This window comes from Hypanus sabinus, chromosome 3 (genome assembly GCF_030144855.1).
Source record: "Hypanus sabinus isolate sHypSab1 chromosome 3, sHypSab1.hap1, whole genome shotgun sequence".
Classification (NCBI taxonomy): Eukaryota; Metazoa; Chordata; class Chondrichthyes; order Myliobatiformes; family Dasyatidae; genus Hypanus; species Hypanus sabinus.
Window position 1 is genome coordinate 96,325,324 of NC_082708.1, and position 13,158 is coordinate 96,338,481.

The 13,158-nt window shown below is 40.5% G+C and overlaps 1 protein-coding gene across 1 annotated transcript in view; it reads left to right on the forward strand.

Annotated features, from left to right (window-relative positions):
• The first annotated feature begins 1,016 nt into the window (after positions 1-1,016).
• ablim2 (actin binding LIM protein family, member 2) overlaps positions 1,017-13,158 on the forward strand; it is a 293,837-nt gene continuing 281,695 nt past the window's right edge. The window contains exon 1 of the mRNA XM_059964839.1: positions 1,017-1,357. Within this exon, the coding sequence (XP_059820822.1) occupies positions 1,345-1,357 (13 nt within the window). The 5' untranslated portion in view covers positions 1,017-1,344. The remainder of the gene's footprint in view (positions 1,358-13,158) is intronic.

Consider the following 13,158-nt stretch of genomic DNA (forward strand, 5'->3'; position numbering starts at 1 on the left):
ACAAGGATGTTGCCTGGATTGGGAGCATGCGTTCTGAAAACAGGTTGAGTGAACTTGGTCTTTTCTCCTTGGAGCGACGGAGGATGAGAGGCAACCTGATAGAGGTGTACAAGATGATGAGGGCATTGATGGTGTGGATAGTCAAAAGCTTTTTCCCAGGGCTGAAATGATTGCCACAAGAGGACCAGGTTTAAGGTGCTGGGGAGTTGGTACAGAGGAAATATCAGGGATAAGTTTTTTTACTCAGAGAGTGGTGAGTGCGTGGAATGGGCTGCCAGCAATGGTGGTGGCGGCGGATACGGTAGGGTCTTTTAAGAGGCTTTTAGATAGGTACCTGGAGCTTAGAAAAATAGAGGGCTACAGGTAAGCCTAGTAATTTCTAAGGTAGGGACATGTTCCGCACAACTTTGTGGGCCAAAGTGCCTGTATTGTGCTGTAGGTTTTCTATGTTTGTAACTCTCTTGAATTTAAACATAGGAAGCCAATCAACTATAGTACCGCACATCATAATTTTTAGACAAAGTTCTTTTTGTGTTTCCTTCACTCTTCAAATACCCTCTGCTTGCTGAGTAACTTGACTTCGTTCAGTCTTCATGGTTTGCTGCGTCATCCTCCCCAGCCACGGCAACGCATTGGCCGGCGTTTCTGTCAATTAAAACAGATCATCCGTACTGTACTCGTTGTTCAGATTTCCAATATGAGCAGTGCATTGAAAATCAAAATTCTTCAAAATAAGCAGAAAAGCTTTGAAACATTTAGAAGCTCACGCAACATAGACGGAAAAAAAACGTCGTTTTCAGTATTTTCTGCAATTACTCTGCACTGCTGACACAAACCTATGCACGTGTATAACTACGCTTTGTTATACATACTTCCATTTGGAAGACATAAATGTATTCAATTTGCATTTGCCAGCGCTTGGCTCTGTCTGCAAGCAAACCGGCGACAGCGGATTCGGTCCGTGCAGCTCGCGACCGTCAGCGTGACGGGTCACGGCGTGCACGCGCGCGAGCCGCGGGCGGGGCGGGGGCGCGCCAAGCTCGCGCTGCGGCGCTGGCTGCGGCTCCCGCTCGAGCGCACGGCACCGATCGGGAGGAGAGTGCGAGGACCAGAGCCGCATTACCGCCCGCCCAGCTGTTGCTGCACACCATCACTCCGGAAAAATACTGCTCTATCCTTAATCCAGAGTGGTTTAACCAGCACGTTTAGTTAGAACCAGCCTCTGAGCACCTTGTTTCGATAAGGGCGCTAGCTGTTTTGCGCATTGGGTGACAACAGGTTGATTTGTGTGCAACAAGCCTGTCTGGTGGTTATTTAGTGGGAATATCAGAATATCAAATCAAAATGAGCACCAGCGGTAAGTAAAACTGTCAATTTACAGAACTACAAACACGAATTTTCTGAATGGTTTCAAGAGACTAACATATTGGCGTCAACAGAAATGTTATTCGTAACTATTAGCTAGAATAAATACTTCAACTTCTAATATATTCACAGTTTGGAAAAGGAACTATTTGATAGTTAAGTCTTAGAAAATAAAAATCAGATGGAATAATTTATTATAGGATATTACGACGTAAGTGCTGCAATTATTGAAGTACTTTGTACATGGGATACCGAAGCATGTTGATGAGTTTGGGGAATTCGCTGACCTTTGATAAAAATAGAAGTGTATTGCATTTGTTACAATCCTGCAAATGACCTGATGCAAATCACAGGATGAGCATCAATCAGTGTGACTGTGCGTTGCATGGCACTCTCGCTGGGCCCCGCCCGTGTTGTTTATTTCCCAGTTTAAAAATGAATATTTGTAATTCTTACAGTGACACTCTAGACGACTGTGGAAGTTTGATTAATTCTAAATATAGATGAGAACATAGCAATACAATATGCACAGTGACTACTTTTAGACGTTGACACATTTGGAGTTCAAGTTTGTGTTAAGTAAATTTCACCCTTTCTCATCAGATTAAGAACACGGTCTTTGGATAAATCGTGTATGAGATACATGTCAACTTCACGTATCCTTAACGCCACCCTTTCGAGATGGACGAATGTTATTTCAGATAGAGATTCCAAGGGATAAAATTTCCACTTAGAGTACAGTCAGAAATTTGATCACAAATTGAACCTGAAATTGTGCTGACGATCAGATTTTTGTTTATCGTTTAAATCTCCAATTAAATACATTTGCATCGTCACATATACTACCTCTTTCAAGGAACAAAGCAATAGGGGGAGTGTTTTAAAGTGCTCCTTTATTTCTCTTTTTGCATCAAAGTTAATTTTTGGTACTCAAGAGGCTACCATCCATTGCAGTGTTATTACTATAATTGTAGAAAGGATTTATCAAGTGGTAATAGTTATTGAAAATGCCCAAATCTTGTGATTGAACTTCATTTTAAACAACAGAAGAGTACTTTAGAAACCGAACTGATTAATTCAGTATTTATTTACTGATTGATTGAAACCCAGCTTGGAATAGGCCCTTCTGGCCCTAAACTGAGGATAAAGCTGAATTGGGATATTACTTTAATTGGTGTGGTCAAGAATGTTATTAAAATTGTTCTCAATAGGTAACTTGTTTTAAAATCGCCCGCTAGTGACTTTGTTACTTTAAAGATTAATTTGAAAAGTGCTTAAAGGGAAGCAAGTTGGTATAAAGTCACATGGCTGTTTAATTTGCATGTGTTGCTTCTTCCATCCGTTAGTCATTGAAAACAGGACAGAAGCATAACAGTGACTAGTGATGTGAGCCTGAAATATTTGACTAGTTATGGGGTACCAGTACTGAAGCAACTAGAACTGTGAAGAAACATTGTACCTCTATTTGTAAATTTTAAATGAGCCTCAAAATTTGTGCATTCAGAATCTGCAGTGCTTAATTTTATTGCTATGTATCAATTTCACTTGTAAATCAAATTGAATGGTGGAGTCCAATAATGTGATAAATACTCATTTGACATTCACTTTCTATGAGAGGCTGTAAACTTCAAGTGGTTAAGTTAATACAGAACTGCATATTTGTAATTCAAGAAGAAATAAGAAAATAAGGATATTGGAACAACATTCACACTGTTGCTTCGTTATAGAATTAACCACTATCTGCAGCAAAGTGCTTTCTTAGCAGGCAAGCAAAGGTTGAGTAAAGATAAATGATTTTAGAGGACCAAGTGGTAGGCTTTAGATGTGCTGTATAGGAGGGCAGGAAAGGGAATTCCAGAATGCTTAAAAGTTTAGTCAACAGTTTCTGAACAAATTCAGGCAGAGTCATATATATGTTGGTATTTCTCATTTGGAAGAGTCTTTATAAAGAAATTTGTAAAGGCGTGTGATTGTTTTAAATTAAAGCGTGGCTTAACCAGCAACCGTATAGTTCAATGAGCATGGGGCTTTTGGGATAATTAAGATTAATTAAAATACTACTGTGTGTTTCTACCCTATATCTGCTGTAACTAGAAGTTAAAAATGAGCTGTTCAGAAATCTCATTTTACATCATAAACTCCATCAAAGCCAGCTTGGGTGATTGTTTGGGCGATAATTATAGAACTATTAAAATGAACATTTGTTTTTATAATAAAGGTTATTGGCAAAAGCTTTTATCTGTATTGTAACATTTAAATAAAAATTGCTAACATGGAAAATAGATTATGTAATTTACAAAATGTCTGTGTTTTGATTAAATACTTCTGCAACTTCCAGCCTTGAACCTAACTGCAGTGAAATAAAAAGGTTGCCGAACAAATACTGTACCTACAGCCTGAGAATGGCTTCTCCATTTTCTTGTTTGCTCCACATTCTTAGACCAATTATGAGTAGTTTCTGACTCCTGCATGTGAAAGAATGTTCCCAGTTTTGATTGGACTGTTACACAAGTCATGGGACCATACAGTTTTTGCTTTTATTTAGAAAATTGCAGTGATCTGGAATTAGGGCATCTGTGTGGGGAATAAACACTAGTAAATTTAGATAGTGGAAGAAGTCGGCTTTGTTTAAATTGAAAGATCATCCTCCAAATTGTTAATACCTGTATACTGTAGATTAGTTTCTAAAATATTTTTGTGTAGTGTATTTGTGTTGTATTCTTAAGTTGTAGAAAAGGCTTAAAATACACTCTTTACAAAACAATATAGTTATTGAAACATGAGAAATTTGCTATGACCTCCATAATGAAACTTACAAATGCAAATTTTGCATCCCTCTGTATTCTCATGTTTTTGTTGGTAAAAACACTATCTTTCTCCTTTGTTCTTTACAGTACTTCAGTAGCAATTGGTGGAGTATGTAAATAGAATACAGAAGTTCCATGCACAATGTATTCTGCTGGATGTCTATAGTGTTAATATCAATAAAAAGGCAGACATGGCAACTGTGATCTGACTTGATAATGGATTCCTCTGGCATTGGATCACAACAGGAAAGGACAGCTAACTTTGCACAGTGAGGAGAGAGAAATATTTTATCTGGTGTGATTACAGGACTGAATCAATAAGATGCTAGTTCCCTTTTTTAAAACAATGTTTTGCATAGTTAAAAAGTGCAAAAACACTAGTTAACTGGTTGTGGCTTTTCCCATAATCCAAACACCTCAACAGACTTGCAGATAAAGTGTTGCCTCACATGGAAGGACTGCTTGGGACCCTGAATGGTAGTGAGGGAGATGTAGCAGAGGGAGGTGAGGGAGGTGTGGCACTTGTTCGGCTTGTAAGGATAAGTGCCAGGAGGGAGAAACAAATTGACAAGGGAGTCAATTGGAAGTCAGAAATAGGAAGGGATCAATCACTGTGCTGGGAGAAGTCTATAGGCCTCCAAATAACCCTTGGGGCACCGAGGAGCAGATAAGTAGGCAGATTTTAGAATGGTGCACAAAATACAGTGTAGCAGTTATGGGTGATTTCAACTTCCCTCATATTGACTGGCCCCTCCTGAGTGCAAGGGGGATAGATGGGGCTGAATTTGTCAGGTGTGTTCAGGAAGGATTCCTGACACAGTATGTGGACCAGCTGACAAGAGGAGAGGCTATACTGGATCTAGTTCTGGGTAATGAAACTGGTCAGGTGACAGACCTCTTGGTGGGGGAGCATTTTGGTGAGAGTGACCACAACTCCCTTAGCTTCAGCATAGATATGGTAAGGGATTAAATCAGATGAAATGGTAAAGTGCTTAACTGGGGAAGGGCTAACTTCGAAGGGATGAAGCAGGAACTAGCGAGAGCAAATTGGAAACAGATATTCAAAGGGGAAAGCACAGAAGTAATGTGGGAGAAGCTTAGGGACAACTTGAGCTGGGTTCAGGATAGGTTTGTTCCACTGAGGCAAGGAAAAAATGGTAAGAAAAGGGAACTGTGGCTGACGAAACACGTGAGGCAACTCGTCAAGAGGAAAAACGAAGCATATGTTAGATATAAGAAGCAGGAAGTAGGAGGGGCTCATGAGAAATATAGGGTAGCTAGGAAAGAGCTAAAGAAAAGACTTGGGAGAGCTCGAAGGGGGCATGAGAAGACCTTGACATATAGGATTAAGGAGAACCCCAAGGTGTTCTATGCATATGTGAAGAACAGGAGGATGAAGAGAAAAAAGGAGGGACTGCTAAAAGATAAAAAGAGCAACATGTGCCTGGAGGCGGAGGAGGTTGGGGAGGTCCTAAATGAATACTTTGCTTCAGTATTCACAATTGAAAAGGATCTTGATCAGGGTGAGGTTGAAAAATAGCAAGCCTGTGTGCTGGACAATGTGGAGATTATGGAAGAAGTAGTGCTGGATCATCTTAAAAACATCAAGATTGATAAATCCCCAGGGCCGGATAGGATACACCCCAGGTTGTTGTGGGAATTGAGAGACGAGATCGCTGGAGCATTAGCTATGATCTTTGAATCCTCTTTGGCTGCAGGGGAAGTGCCGGAGGACTGGAGAATGGCAAATGTAGTTCCCTTGTTTAAAAAAAGTAATAGGGAGAATCCTGGGAACTATAGACTGGTGAGTCTTACATCGGTGGTCTGCAAACTACTGGAAAGGATTCTTAAGGATCCTTAAGGATTCTTAAGGATAGGATCTACGAGCATTTGGAGAAGTACAGTCTACTGAAGGATAGTCAACATGGTTTTGTGAAGGGAAGATCGTGCCTCACGAGCCTGATTGAGTTTTTTGAAGAGGTAACAAAAGAAATTGATGAGGGTAGGGCAGTGGATGTGGTCTACATGGACTTTAGCAAGGCATTTGACAAGGTCCCTCACGAGAGACTCACCCAGAAAGTCATGAGGCATGGGATAAGTGGAACCTTGGCTGTTTGGGTAAAAAATTGGCTTACAGGAAGAAAGCGGAGGGTAGTTGAGGAAGGAAAGTATTTTGCCTGGAGGTCGGTGACTAGTGGAGTGTTGCAGGGATCTGTCCTGGGACCCCTGCTATTTGTGATTTTTATAAATGACCTGGATGTAGAGGCAGAAGAATGGGTGAGTAAGCTTGCAGATGGCATGAAGATTGGAGGAGTTGTGGATGGAGCTGCAGGTTGTCGAAGGTTACAAGAGGATATAGACAGGCTGCAGAGTTGGGCAGAAAAATGGCAGATGGAGTTCAATCCAGACAAGTGTGAGGTGATGAATTTTGGAAGGACAAGCCAGAAGACTGAGTATAGGATTAATGGTCAGTAACTTAAGAGTGGATGAACAAAGGGACCTTGGGGTTCAAATCCATACATCCCTCAAGGTCGCTGCGCAGGTTGATAGGGTAGTTAAGAAGGCCTATGGGATGTTAGGCTTCATTAATAGGGGGATTGAGTTCAAGAGTAGAGAGGTCATGTTGCAACTCTGCAAATCTCTGGTGAGACTGCTCTTAGAGTATTGTGTTTAGTTCTGGTCACCTCATTATAGGAAGGATGTGAAAGCTCTGGAGAGGGTGCAAAGGAGATGTACCAGGATGTTGCCTGGTTTGGAGAACAAGTCATATGAAGCAAGGTTAGCAGAGCTGGGACTTCTCTTTGGAGCATAGAATGGGAGGGGACTTGATAGAGTACAAGATTATGAGAGGTATAGATAGGGTGGATAGTCAGTACCTGTTTCCCAGGGCACCAATAGCAAACACCAGAGGACATATGTACAAAACTAAGGGAGGGAAGTTTAGGGGAGACATCAGGGGTAAGTTTTTTACACAGAGGGTTGTGAGTGCCTGGAGTGACTTGCCAGGGATGGTGGTGGAGGCTAAAACATTAGGGGTATTTAAGAGCCTCTTGGACAGGCACATGGATGAAAGAAAAATAGAGGGTTATGAGTTAGTGTGGGTTTAGTACTTTTTTTAAGGATTATATGGGTCGGCACAACATGGAGGGCTGAAAGGCCTGTACTATGCTGTAATGTTCTATGGTTCAATGGAGTCATGTAGGGATAGATCCCTGTGGAAAGTAGAAATGGGGGGAGGGAAAGATGTGCTTGGTGGTGGGATCCGATTGGAGATGGTGGAAGTTATGGAGAATTATGTGCTGGATGTAGAGGCTAGTGTGGTGGTAGGTGAGGACAAGAGGAACCCTATCCATGGTGTGGTAGGGGGATAGGTTGAGGGCAGATATGCACACAGTTTATTAGAAAACATTTTGGAATCCTTGCTTGCCATTCACTCTTATTACCGTGATCCTATTAATTTGAAGGCACTTTTATCAATTCTGCTATTATTTAAAACAAGTTGCATTTTAAGAGGCTAACATTTTGTCTGCCTGTAATGTTATTTCATATGAGTTCTTTGCTCCTTCATATCTATCTTTTTCTTTAATAAAGAAGCCATTACTAGATTTGGGTGTGAGGAAATAAACTGGTCCAAGTAAACCAAGTGTCAATGGGAGTAATCAAAGTATGAAGGTTTTAACTGGTAATGGAACAAGATGAGGAACAACATAAAATGGAACTCCTTAACTTGATCTAGCCGTTACTCGAACCATTTCTTTCAAACTGTCTCCCATTATACAGTTACACTTTCTCTAAGGACTGATTTCAATGGGATGGAAGGAGATCTGGCCATGGTAAATGGTGCCAAGGATTGGCAGATGAAGCTGGGACTGAACAATTGGATACCTTTTGAACGAGAGATTTTAAGCAAAAGTCTAGTGTTCGGTGGTTGACCAGGAAATGGAGAATGTAATGAAACAACAAAACTAGATAAAGACCTTAAGGCATAGCAGCAGAATTAGGCCACTCAGCCCATCAAATTCAGTCCAAAACCTTTGTGTTGGGTGTGAACCAGGATGAATATGCTAGGTCAAAAGGGAAATACGATTGGCATGGAGTGAATATAAGAATGTATATGTGAAGGAAAACCCAAAGCTTTTAAGTAGGGATGTAATAATAATAATAGGGCAGTAAGAAGTGGCTTGATGCCATGTAAGCTGTCTCTTCAGATTGGACCATTGTCCTCTCCTATCAGATACCACTTTTTTTTAAGCCCTTATTTCTTTCACCTATCACTCCTCCCCCCAGCTTCACATTTTGTATCCCCTCTCCCACCCATCTACATTCCTCCTCACTTGGTTTCACCATCACCTGCTAGTTTGTGCTCCTTCCCCTCTCCCACCTTCTCATTCTGCCCCCTTTTCAGTCCTGATTAAGGGTCTTGATCTGTAACATTGACTATATATTCCCCTCCACAGATGTCTGACTTGCTGAGTTCCTTCAGTATTTTATGTGTATAACACTCAGTATTTTGTATCACCTTTATCAAGAACGAGAATGTTTTCCAGATCAATTAGATGTATCTGAGGTAGCTGAGAGAGGTAGAGAGGTTGGCAGTTGTTCGGTTGCCATAATAGTCTAGCCTTGTGTTTGACCAAGAAAGTCTTCAGAGAACTGGAGAATCTGAAATGTGACAATATTGTTATAAATGAGCAGCTCTTAAAGCTGCAAGCAAGAAACATTTAAGATACTTAAGTTAATGAAGAAGAGCCATAAGCTGATTTTCCTCTTTTTGTTGAGGCAACATAAAAATCTATGTGATTTCCAAAAAGCACTTGATTATATTTCATCAGGCATGTTGATAAAATCAAAGCTCATGAAATTGCAGTATTATTTATAAATTGATTCAGGCCAAAAAGCAGAGAAGCATGATAAACAACTGGTGTTTATCATGGCTCCATGTATTAATTGCTGCTTTTTGAATGTTCTTGGTAGCTTGGATATCATGAAGATATCCAAGCTATCAGGAAGATTAAAATTAGTACATTTTTATAGAGGATGCTCTGTTTGGAAGTATGGTAAATAATGAGGAGGATAGTAATAATTCTTTAGAGAATATGCATGTATGCCCACTTGAACAGGTTGTTTAGTGGTAAGAAGAATATAATGCCGAGAAGTACTAAATGATGCATTTCTGCAGATAGTGCAAAGAAAGACTGTGCAAGGTCATGAGGGCTTGATTGTTTATGTGCGTATTTGGGAAAAGTCGGACATAGAGCAGTTGGAAAAGTGAATGGGTAAATAAAGGCTTGGAGTACAAATGGGCCAACATATGCTAATCTTTGGTAGTTGATTGTTAAACTAGGTCGCATTATTTTATCTAATTGTAATATAGAAGAGAGCATCAGTTTGGAGGTCAGATATCAATGGCTGTGAACTCTTGCTGATTTCAGGACTTTTCCCTTATTCATGTTGGGAAGATAACTGCACTGAGTTGAGGGGCTGGATCCACTTTGCATCAGTCCCAGTTTTAGATGAGGAGTGTCTGTTGTAGGTAGCACCTGAGGGGAAAGTCAGGTGAAGATTTGGGGGGAAAGATTAGAGAGATGGGACTGAATAAATAAACCACAAAGGGCTGGCATGATTTATTAGTGCAAATAAGCACTTTTCAATAAAATCTGTTAACTCCATTTGGCATACCCCCAGTTAATATAATGCTATGACAATGATCAGATTTTAATATCTGCTGTAATGCAAGGCAAATAGTTCATAACAACTTTGAGTACCCTTTTCTCTATGACCAAGAGTGATTATTAATAAAATTCATTTATTTTTCAAATAATTTAAATTGATTGTGAAAAATGATACCTGCTAATTTGTTTAATCATAAGATACTTTAAAAAAAACTATACCATTCTTATTTCTCTCTTTAAAAAATGTATTACTAAGGCAGCCTATAAACAAGCACTTTATTTTATATAAATGAAAGAGTGAAGTGTAAGACAGTATCCTTACCATTTGGCACAACTTGCCAGGGTTGAATATTAAGTCAATGTAATTAGAAGTCTTAATTTTTAAGTATCTTTTTGAAAACCATTCATCTTCTAAGGCGTATACCCTGCACTGCTTCCCTTCCTGGCTAAGAAGATATATTAGTTTAGCCTCCCTACCACTTCTTACATGAGAGTACAGAATAATTATTTGGCCATTTGATTATAATAGTTATGAAATATTTTCCTACTTAGCGATTGGAAGCTTTTCTGTAGACTTTTGTACATAAACATATTTCTACAAATTTGTATCTGATATATTTCAGCTCCAAAATAATCTCTCACTACTAACAGCTATTCTTGAGTAGTTTTTTAAATAATAAACTATTGAGGAGTTTACTCTGAAAATTCAAATTCAAGTTAAGTTCAGTTCAGTTTATTGTCATTCAATTGTACACATGTATACTGCCAAATGAAACCATGTTCCCCCACACCAAGGTGCACAATATAGTACATAGAAGTCACTCACATAACACGAAGTAGTATCACCACTAGTAAATCAACAAATAACAAGGTGCATTTTTATGACACGTTTAAAAAGTAAACAATATAATGCTCCTGGCACTTCATGTGTGATGAGACCTTTGTGGTGGCAGGGAGTTCAGTAGTCTTACGGCCTAACTGTTCTTGTCCTAATGCTATGGTGCTTCCTGGCTGATGGTAGGGGATCAGAGAAATTGTTAGGTGGATGGGATAGATCATTGACAATGCTAAGATGGATGAAAAATAAACCTTGATAATCATCTCAGCTGTCATTGTAACCCTTCTGGTCAGATGCCTTGGAATTCCGGTACCAGATGGTGATGTGGCTGGTCAGGACACTGGATGGTGCTCTTATTAAAATTGGTTAGAATGTGGGGAGTGGGGGGTGGGGAGTGAAACCTTACTTAGTGCAATCTCCTCAAGAAGTAGAGAGACTGCTGTGCTTTCTTGACTAAAGAGGTGGTGGTGAGGGGCCAGCTGAGATAGTCTGTTGTGTGCACTCCTAGACTGTTGGTGCTCCTAACTCTCCACAGAGGAGCCCTTTATGTACAGTGAGGAGTGAGGATCATATTAAATGCTGAGCTGGTTGATTAACAGCATCTTGGCATATGAGGTGCTATTTTCTAGGTGGCACAGGATGAAGTGGAGCGCAGAACCTATGGCATCATCAGTGGATTGATTTGAGTGATGAGCGAATTGGAAAGGGACCAATGTAGCTGGAAGATGGGATTGGCAAAAATTTCCTCCACAATCTCTATCTGCACAGCAGCACCACAGGGCTGTGTGCTTAGCCCCCTGCTCTGCTCGCTTTACAACTATGACTGTGTGGCTAAGTACAGTTGCAACACTATATTCATGTTTGCTGATGACACCACTGTTGTGGGCCATATCAAATGTGGTGATCGATCAGCATACTGGAGGGAGATTGAAAATTTGGCTGAGTGGTGTAATAACAACAACATCCCACTCAGTGTTAATAGGACCAAGGTAGTAGACCTCAGGAGAGGGAAACCAGAGGCCCATTAACCAGTAACCCATCGGAGGATCAGAGGTGGAGAGGGTCAGTAACTCTAAATTCCTGGGTGTCACTATCTCAAGACCTGTCTTGGACCCATCATATAAATGTAATTGCAAAGAAAGCATGACAACCTTCCTCAGAAGTCTGTGGAGATTTGGCATGTCATCAAAAACCTTGGCTAACTTCTATAGGTTTGTGATGGAAAGTGTATTGTCCGGCTGCATTATGGCCTGGTGTGGGAACACCAATGCCTTTGAGTGGAAAATCCTACAAAAGGTGGTGGATTCAGCCCAGTACATCATGGTAAAGCCCTCTCAACCATTGAGCACATCTATGTGAAACATTGCAGTTGTAAAGCAGCACCCATCGTCAAAGATCCTCACCAAGCAGGCCATGTTCTCCTCTATCTGTTGCCATCAGGTAGTAGATACAGGTGCCTCATGACTTGTACCACCAGGTTCAAGAACAGTTACCATCCCTCAATCATCAGGTCCTTGAACAAAAGTGGATAACTATACTCATTCTTTTTCTGATGTTCTCATAACTGATGATCTAACTTTATGGACTCTTTGGCTTGTAATTTTATGCTCTTGTACTTTATTGCAATTTATTTATATTTGCATGTGTACAGTTGTCTTCTATGCTCTTTTTCATTAATCCTGTTTACAGTTACTGTTCTATAGATTTGTTGAGTATGCCCGCAGGAAAGAGAGAAGGTTGTATGTGGTGATATGTATGTACTCTGATCATAAATTTTACTTTGAACTTTGATTTAATGCAGTCCATAACCAGTCACTCAAAGCACTTCATTATTGTTGAGGTTAGTGCCACTAGGCAGTAGTCATTGAGGCAGGTTACCGTTGCCCTACTGGGCACTGGGATAATTTGTGCTGCCTTGAAGCCTGTGGGGACAGTGGACTGTTCCAGAGAGATGTTGAAGATGTCCGTTAGAATGTCTGTTAATGGGGCCGCACAGTCCCTCAGCACCTGACCAGGTATGTTATCAGGCCCTGCAGCTTTACATGGGTTAACCCTGGCTAGGGTCTTCCTCATATCAGCTGCAGCCCAGCAGAGTGACTCCCCCTCAGGGGCGGGCTTCCTTGTCAGCACACCGTTTCGTGCATCAAACCGAGCATAAAAGACATTTAGCCTATCAGGAAAAGAAGCATCACTGTTATTTAATACATAGGATGTACTTGTTGTCTGTTATTCCCTGTCACATAGACTGTGTATCTCTGGTGTTACAAAAATGGCTATATTGCATATTCTCTGTGAACAATTCCATTTTGCCTTACTGATTGCACAGGAAAGGGCAGCTCTAGAAGACCTGAGAGCTGTCTTATCCTCTGATCTGAAGGTAGCATCCTGATCTCTCAGTTGTGCCTGGACCTCTGCTGTCAGCCATGGTTTATGATTTGACCTCACATAGATGTGTTTAATGATGGTAATGACCTCA